Below are 8,757 nucleotides of genomic sequence, written 5' to 3'. Positions count from 1 at the left end.
CCAGAGGGTTCACATAACCTCCAGAAGCCCTAAACCCCTTCCCCCTCCCCAACTCTGTGGTCTTCTGACAGAGGGGAGCCCCCGCAAGGTGAGGGCAGCCCTGAGCAGAGGGGTGCCCCACCCAGGCCAGGAAAGGACAGCTGGGCTAGCAGGGGTGGATCAGTCTTCACTGCTGCTCTCCTGGTCTCCCAACAAGTGCTGGCCCCCAGCACCCCCCATGCCAGCTTCCCTTGGGGGATTGGACACTTCACACCCGCCAGGAGGTGCAGTGGAGTGGAGGGGGACATCCAGGCTGGCCCAGCTTCCTAACTGGGTGTACCTCTTATCAGCTGGTGACCTGGGCAGGACACTTTGTCTCTCTGAGCCTCATTTTCCCCATCCATAACAAAGGGATATGTGTGACTGCCTTATAGGGTTGCTGAGGGTAAGATGCACCTACCACAGTGGCTGTTGCTTAGTAATAAATGACAGCAGATGGCGGGTCTTTCAGACTCCTTTCCCCACCCCCAGCCAGCCTCTCTCCTTTCTGAAAGATTAGATTATTTTACCCCCATCCTGTCCTTCAGAAGCCAAATTTTACTGTGGACGCGGGCAACCAGGGAATGGTTGCCAAGGGCAGGGCTTTTAGAAAGGCTGCCGGTCGCCCAGGAAACTACCCCACTCGGGGTTCCCTGGGGTCCCACAGGTCGTTGGGTTCTTGCGCCACCTGCTGGATGCAGTGCCGCACTGCTCCTAAAGCACCCAGACCCGGGAGTCCTGCATCCCCTAGCAGAGAACACTCTCTGCCCCGGCCCTCTTCTCCTCACAGCATCTCCACCATAAAAGGTCCTTCTTACTGTTTGTCCCTAGATTTTCCCAGAGACCAGAGGCATGGAAAGGAGTTGGAAGCACTGTGAACCACAGGGAGGAGTGGGAGCAACGTCCTTCCCGGAGAACGACGAGGACGGGGGAGGGCTCTGGTAGTGTGGGGTCCGAAGGAAGTCCCTCCCCTTAATTGATTTCCTGAAGCTCGGACTCCGCGGTGCAGACACACGTTTTGTTTCTCATTAGTCCACTTTCCACCAAGAGGGAGCAGTGGGGAGGAAGAGGTTAAAATTGGGGGTGGGAGAGTGACGTGCAGGGTCACAGCCAGGTCCTTACGCAACATCCCCTCTTGGCTCCCTCCTCCTTTCCAGCGGCTCAGCCCCTGATGCCCTAGTCCTGACTTCTCATTTCTTCTCTGGGGAGAACCTCCCTACCTACCTTGGCAGCATGTCAGACAAACCCCTTGGAGCCTCAGATCATCCTGCCTCCAAGGGAACTCCCGGGGGCAAGGGGCAGAAGAGGGAGAAGCAAAAAGCCCTCTGCTATGAGAGACAAGGTCTCCTGGGTTGGATTCCTGCCTGAGGCAGCCCCTGTGCTTGGCCATCCTGAGGTCATCCTGCCCTGAAAGGTGAAGGGTGAGGTGGAGCAGCTGACGTGTGGGGTCAAAAGACAGGAAGCTGTTGGGGTGCCTGGGGGGGTGGGGTGCTCCTCTTTCCCTGGTTAGGATCACAAGTAGAGAAACCGAGGAAGAGGCACACGGAGAGGGAAAGGTTGGTCTCTACCCGTCCCAGGGTAATACTGCACCTTGCAACCCACATGCCTCCTCCCAGACTTCAACTGCGCTGGGGATGTGGATGCCTTGGGAGCCAGACACCCTGGCTCCCAGCCCAGAAGCTGAGGTCGCCAATGGGCTTAAGAGGGCGTGGAGCTGCAGGCTGGGGACCAAGGTCTCCCTGACCCCGCCCATCTTCCCTCCTGAGCTGAGCTGCAAGGAAGGTAAAGGAGGAGGCTGATGGAGGTGAGTCCAAACCCTGCAGGTGAGGGGCACTGCCCTGAAGACAACAGGTACAGCGAGTGGGGTGGTAGGGCAGGAGCCCGGGAGAGGTTGCATCCTTTGACCCTGGCACTACCCTCTGACCAGATGCCCTGACTCCAAACTCCCCTCAGCTGCAGGCAGAAGGGCGTCTGGGGGTGCACTGGGGTGGACAGAACTAGCCCCTTAACCTCCAGATGGGGGGCAGCCTGTGGGTAAAGCAGAGGGGGGACCAGAGATGCTGGAGTTGGGGCATGTGTAGCCCTACAAGCCTGGAGCAAAGCCTGAAGGAGCAAAAAGCTCTTCATAAGAGTGGAGCGGGGCGCTGCCTCCCCACCAGCCCCCGGGGCTGGTCCCGCCTCCTCTCCAGACTGCACTTCCGGTGTGAGCGGAGCGGGTGGAGGGAAAGGTTGAGGGCAGCTGAGTCGCACGCAGCTGGGGTGCTGACCCCTCCTCTCTGGGCTGGCTGCCCAGTTCCTGATAGGCATTAGAACCACAGAAGCTTAAAGGGCCCTCAGAGGGCTAATCCGACCTCTCCTGAGCTACCCAGTCGTGCCATCTGAGAGCGGATGTGTGGGGAAAGGTGGTTGAGGGCCACCCACCACTCTTCATCTGTCCTCCCGGGTGCACCAGCCACGGCCCCGCTGCTCCCCACCGATGTCACGGCGACCCAGCTCTCCGCTCCATCCACCTGTACTGCAAGCCGGGCCCCCCAGGGTCCCCAGGGCCCTGCCCGATGCTCCTGCTCCTGCTATGGCTGGGGGCGCAGCCAGCTGCCCAGGCCAAGTACCTGCAGCTCTACCTGGCCTGCGGCTTCGACGTGCTGGCCGTGGAGAGCGTGCTGAGCCGCTTCCTGTGCCTGCGCCGGGGCCTGGGGCAAGCTGCCCGAGTGCTGGCGCTGCTGTGAGGGCCTGGGGCACTGGCCAGCTGCCCACTGGTGATGCACACGCTCTCCCTGGGTGGCTACACCTTTGCACAGACGCTCCTGCTCAGGGGCCAGGACCTGGGGCGCCACAGCAGCGTGGCCCAGCGCCTGAGGTGCCGTATTTCCGACAGGCTGGTGGTGGGCAGCCTGGACCACGTGGCGCTGGGTGAGTGTGCGGGGCAAGGGTGAGGGGGCACCTGGGCCACACAAACCAGGCTGGACTCCAGGCGGACAGGCAGTTCTGCCGACCAAGGGGTCTGCAATCTGCATCTGTCCCAAATGTGGCTCTGGGTTCCCTCTGACCGTCTACCTGATGTGGCCTTCCTACCCGGAGCATCTGTTGTTTTGTCCCATCTGGGCCTCCCCCACTGTGGCTGAATTTACAACCCAGAGTGATCGTGTTGTCTGGGTCCAGCCTGGCATGCCTTTATCTGCAGCCTCTATTAAGGCTAATTTACTAAGTGCCTATTAACTTTCCATACTCACTCACATAATCGCCACAGTGAGGCCATGAAGTAGGTGCTGTGCCTTCTGAAGTTCTTTTCTTAGGACACATGCTTTGCAGAGTCTCAGAAATCATGTACAGTTGACTCTTGAACAACACAGGTTTGAACTGTTGCACGGGTCCACTTATATGGGGATTTTTTTCAGTAAATACGTACTATAGCACTACAGGATCTGAGGCTGGTTGAATCTGCAGATGTGTAACAGATATGCAGATATGGAGAGCCAACTATAAAGTTATATGCGATTTTCGACTGCGTGGAAGGTCAACACCCCTAACCCCCGCGTTGTTCAAGGGCCAACTGTAACCGGATGCACAGGTTTCCTCTAAAACAGTGATTTTCGAACTTTGGTAAATATCAGAATCACCTGGTGCTGAGTGATGATTCAGAGACCCAGACCCTATCCTATTTCAGTGAGCCTGGGCCTCTGGGTTTTTAAGCTCTCTAGGTGATTCTGATACCCACCACAATTTGAGGACCACTGTGCTCTAACTTCCTCTAGAAGGACCAAACTAATGCTAACATACCTCAAGTAACAGGAAGGTCATTGTTACAAAGTAACCCATTCTATTCCTCAGCTCTAATTGACCAACTACGTCTAGTTCAAAAGGAAAACTCACGCAGAGTGACTTGGCATTTCTCTAAAAATCCTTAGATCTTTTCCATCTCAGTTGCTGGTCAAATTGCTTCCTGTATGGTTTTTGTAAAGCAGTGTGCAAGACAAACCATGAAACATGGCCTCGTTCTGGTCCATCCCTTCTCATCTTTTACAATCCCCTGGTATCCAGACATCCTTCTCCCACCCAGCTGGGTCACCTCAGACTCCTAGGTGCTCACCAAGGCCACAGATCCCAGGGCACAAGGCCTCTGGGGACTCTCGATGACCCAGTCACTTGGCAACAACTCCTGGAGCCATTGTTGAACCAGTTCTGAACCCACCCAACAGTCCAGCACTTTCCTTCTCATCCCTGAAGATGCCACAAAGCTGGAAAATGCCACAGAGAGAGGCTGACTCCAGACCACATGGCTCTTTTAGGAAGGGCCTGGGAGAGGGCAGTCACCAGCCCAGGATGCCAAGAGTGGGCTGAGGGAGCCCCTCCCTGGCACTCATGGGGGTGTTTCCAGCTCTTCACCACCCACAGGTAGGGCCTTCTGCCCCCTCTGCTTTCTGCCACCAGAGCATTCCCAGGCCATCTTCCTTGCTTCTGCCCCGAATGGTGTCTGTACCTGGTGGGACAGCTGGGTGCCCGCTGCCCAACTACAACAGAGGCAGAGAAGGCAATGTGAACATCCCAGGAACCCCAACTCCAGGGATACACAGCAGCCCATGTGTCAGTGCTGTCCCCACCAGGAGGCGGGTCCCGAGCCACACATGACAGTGGCCGCTAGCCCCCTCTCCCTGGTACCCACAGGTGTGTCTCAGCTGATGAGACCGCAGGCCCTGGGCCCGGTGGTCAGGGCCACAGCCATGCTCTACTTCCACCTGTGCGCGAGCTGCACCGTTCAGCATCACGAGGCTGCGGTGAGCGCTTTCTGGCAGCCGCCCGTGAGGCTAGTCTTCTACGCTAGTCTTCTACAGCCACGATGACCCCCTCTGCGACAGGGCCTGCCTGCAGGAGCTGCTGGCCAGCTGGCAGCAGCTGGGCAAGCCGGTGTGGGCGCAGGCCTGGGAGACCCCGCGCCACGCGGCCCACCTGCGCCAGCACCCCCTGGAGTGCCGCAGCACTCTCACCACCTTCCCGGGGAGGCTCGGCCTGGCGCCCCCCACGGCCCGGCTCTGATGGGGCTCTGGGCTCCAGCTTACCACCAGGAGAGGGTCTAGCCGTCCAGTGGACAAGGGACAGAGACAGGATGGTGGAGGCGTTGAAACCTCTTGATTTATTCAGATTATTTAACATACAATGACGCAACTGTGACCCCAAAGTGTGCAAAGTTAAAGCCTTCAACTGCAGCTGAGAGGAGAGGGCAGGAACGGTACACCTGGGGATGGGGGTGAGTCAGGAATGATGGGCAGCCTCCTCCCCAGGGCCAGGGATGCGGCAGCCTGAGGAGCAGGGCCTGGATAGTCCAGGGCCAGGGGTAGGGGGCAGAGACCTCCCTCTGGCCTAGGTCAGGAGCCCAGAAGTGCCACATGGCTGAGGGGGCAGCAGCCCGGGAAGGGGCCAGAGGCAGGGCCAGGAGAGCACCAATTCTGGGATGGGGGTTAGGGAGGGAGGTGCCCTACAGGAGAAGCCAGGAGGGGCCACCTGTCCCAGGGGTGGGAGCCGGGCCGGAGCAGGCTGCAGCAAGAAAGACCTGAGGCAGGCGCAGGGCCTGAGAGCCCAGGCTGGCTGGGCTCAGGGGGACTGAAGAAGGGGGAACCCGGGGGGCTCCCAGGGCAGCCTGGCCTGGGAGCAGTCCTGACTCTGCGGGGGAAGCCCAGGGAGGGGCCGCAGACCCTCAGGGCCTCCCCTCCTCTCTCCCTGGAAAGGAGCTGGGGAACCAGTAGTGCAAATCTGTGGACCACTCAGTTATGGAGGGAGGCTGTACCCAAAGGGGGACCCTGGGGCATGACCCCTCCGCCGCCTCGGCCTCCACCACCATCCTCAGTACAGCCGCTTCTCATAACTGTGGGCACAAGGCAAGAGGGAAACTGAGAGTGGGTATGTGGGAAGGTGGCCTCACCTCCCCAGACCCCCTTGCCCAGGCCAGCCCTGGGCCGCCGGGTGGCCCCCAGACTCAGGAGAGGCAGTGAGCTGCAGAAGCCTCTGCCTCTCAGCCACAGGGGGCGGGAGGGAATGAGAAGCAGGCCACGTGCCTCTGTCCGCCTCAGGCCAAGGCTCCCGGAAGAACCATGCCAGGCCCAGGGACAGCCATGCTCCTTCTGGCCACAGCCGCAGCTGGTGGACTGTCCTCAGTGCCGGGGTGGAGAGACAGCTCAGGAAGGCACGGCCCATCCTCACAGAGCAAGGTCAGGCCAATCTGAGCCTCTGCTTCCCACGTCTCCACCCCACCCCTGAAGGCACTGTGGCCTAGGTCCCTTGTGGTCACTGGGTCCAGTCCAAGACAGGACAGCCTCAGGCCTGTGGTCAGGGACATCTCTCTGCACCCCGGAAGGGGATGGTTCCTCTGGAGGAGGGGCCACCGCCAGCTGCCCCAAGCATGATGCTAGTACTAGGGCCCATGTCCCACGATTACACCCCAGCACGCCCCCAACCCAACGCCCCGCCCCAGCCCAGGCCCCACCCAGACTGCCCCTGCTCTACTCTACGCCTGGCCCGGGCAGCGCGGTTACTTACACGGCAGAAAGGTATAGCTACGGGAGGATGGGGCAGAAAGAGACACAGGTTAGATGCCCGCCTATGCCTGGGGGGACAGGCCCTCTCGACCAGGGCGGGGCCGCATGCCTGCAACTACTGCTGCCAACTAGCACTGCCCCCGCCCACGGTCGCCCCAGCGCCGGCCCTGGCATCTGTCTCTCTGCCCTTCTCCCCGCCAAGGGCTCATGCCCCCAGCCTCCACCTGCCTGCCTGGTGCCGCCACCAGCCAGAGCCCAGCACCGCCAGCCCCTGCCACCAGCCACCAAGCTTCTGAGCAAGCAAGGGCTGGGGAGCCCAGGAGGGGCTAGAGGCCGCATCTCCCATGCCCGACTCGGGGGAGATGCCCGAGGGGATGGGAGGGCCTGCCTGCGTGGGGACTAAAGGACAGGGTTCAAGGGTGGGCTGGGCCCTGTAGGAGAGGGTGATGGGGGTCATCCTGCAGCAGCCTCCATCCCTGGTGCAGATGGTCCTTGGGGTCCCTGAGACCTCGGCTCAGCCTCTGAACCATGGCCCCACCTGCCTGACCCAGTGCCAGCCAGCTGGGGCAAGGAGGCTGCCACACTTACGAGTGCAGGCCGTGGACACCACCCTCGATCTGAGCTGACATGGTCCGCTTCTCAAACTTGAGCTCCCCTGAGTACATCATGGACCTGCAGGCAGGGAAGTGGTGCAGGTCAGGGGCACCAAGGGTGGAGGAGAGAGAGAGAGACAGAGAGAGAGAGAAAGGAAATGGGAAATATGGGGGCGCCAGGAGCCTCCCTGATGCCCCCCACCTGCTGCCCCTCTAGTCACAGCACTCACCGCAGGACAGACAGGCTACGGGCACCGATATCCTGGCAGCCATGCTGGATCCCCGCTATGAGGTAGGGCACGAACTTCTGAATGGAGCCTTTGTCCTGGATGGAGCCCGAGACACCCTGCGCGATCTTCACCTTATCTCCCTCGCTGCACAGAAGGCGGGAAGACTGAGCCCTGCCACCCATGGCTCAGGGGACCCCACCCCACCTCTCAAGGGTACCAGCAGAGGGGCTACCACCCAGAAGTACCCCCAAAGCCGCCACTCCCTGGGCTACAGCATAAATAAGCATGGATTCCGAGTCAGGTGGCCCCAGCACCATCCCAGGTCTGCAACTTGGGCCCTGTGCCTTGGGTTCCAGAACTGTAATGTGGAGACTGGGTGCCACCTTGGGCAGTCAAAGGCTCGGGTGGACCTGAGGGGCTGGGAGCTGCTCTGCCTGGGGCCAGGGCTGGGGGCAGGCACCTGAAGTAGCGCTTCTGGCTGCTGCTGCTCTTCTCCATGGCGTCCAGCGAGCCCATGCCGCGGTACTTCTTGAGCCTCACACCATCCGAGAAGAAGTACTCGCCGGGGGCCTCCGTGGTGGCAGCGAGCAGGGAGCCCATCATCACTGCAGTGGTCGGGGGAGTCAGTGCCTCTAGCCCCATGGCCCTCCCACCGCCCCCCACCGGCCTGCCCGATCCCCGGCAGACCTGCCCCCTCACCTGTGGAGGCACCAAGGGCCAGGGCCTTGACCACATGCCCCACGGTCTGGATGCCACCATCGGCTATGACTGGCACCCCGAAGCGCCGGGCGTACTCGGCCACCTTGTACACGGCAGTGCCCTGGGGCCGACCACAGGCCATCACTGGGGACAGTACACAAGATAAAGGCGTCAACAGCAACGGGAGCCAGGTGCAGTACAGGCCCCTTTCTCCTTATGCCCTACCTCCACTTGGGAAAAGGGACAGGGCTGGATGTTAATGTGGCAAAAAAATAAGTGGCAGCAAATAACACTAGGTGAACGCACTCCAGGAACCTGGACCACCCCACCTACAAGAGCACTACGGGGAACCCCGGGGGCAGCATCAGTACTGGCCTCAGCCTCACCTCTCTCCAGGCACTAGTTCCCTTACTAAGTTACTAGAGTTAGGTACTCACAGCCTCCTTTGGGATACTGGCTTGCATTTCTTTAAGTTTAATTGTCCAAGGTCCTTAAGTGTTACATTTCTAAGTGAGAATTCTAAGGAACCAGCACTTATCTAAGGATGGATGCAAGGCTGGATAAAGGAGAAAAGAAAACTTCTCTGGTGGTACCTTTGTTTGTTTTGTTCTTATTGCACCCCAAGGTTTAGAACACCGCCTGACACACAGTAGGTCCTCAATTAACATTTGTTAATTTGTGGAGAAGGCC

General features: G+C 59.9%; 1 protein-coding gene across 3 annotated transcripts in view; it reads right to left on the bottom strand.

Moving 5' to 3' along the window:
* Positions 1-5,120: 5,120 nt before the first annotated feature.
* IMPDH1 (inosine monophosphate dehydrogenase 1) overlaps positions 5,121-8,757 on the bottom strand; it is a 60,501-nt gene continuing 56,864 nt past the window's right edge. For 2 of the 3 annotated variants that reach the window (XM_057550311.1, XM_057550310.1), the window contains 6 exons: positions 8,068-8,211; positions 7,829-7,973; positions 7,369-7,512; positions 7,134-7,217; positions 6,547-6,563; positions 5,882-6,155 (listed from right to left, as the gene is read on the bottom strand). In XM_057550311.1, coding sequence (XP_057406294.1) covers positions 5,929-6,155; positions 6,547-6,563; positions 7,134-7,217; positions 7,369-7,512; positions 7,829-7,973; positions 8,068-8,211 — 761 coding nt within the window. In that variant the 3' untranslated portion in view covers positions 5,882-5,928. The other variant, XM_057550312.1, reaches the window with a different exon arrangement.

The sequence above is a fragment of the Balaenoptera acutorostrata genome, chromosome 7 (assembly GCF_949987535.1).
Source record: "Balaenoptera acutorostrata chromosome 7, mBalAcu1.1, whole genome shotgun sequence".
Classification (NCBI taxonomy): domain Eukaryota; kingdom Metazoa; phylum Chordata; class Mammalia; order Artiodactyla; family Balaenopteridae; genus Balaenoptera; species Balaenoptera acutorostrata.
Note: the sequence above shows the minus strand (reverse complement) of the source record. Positions and strands in the feature narration are given on the sequence as shown.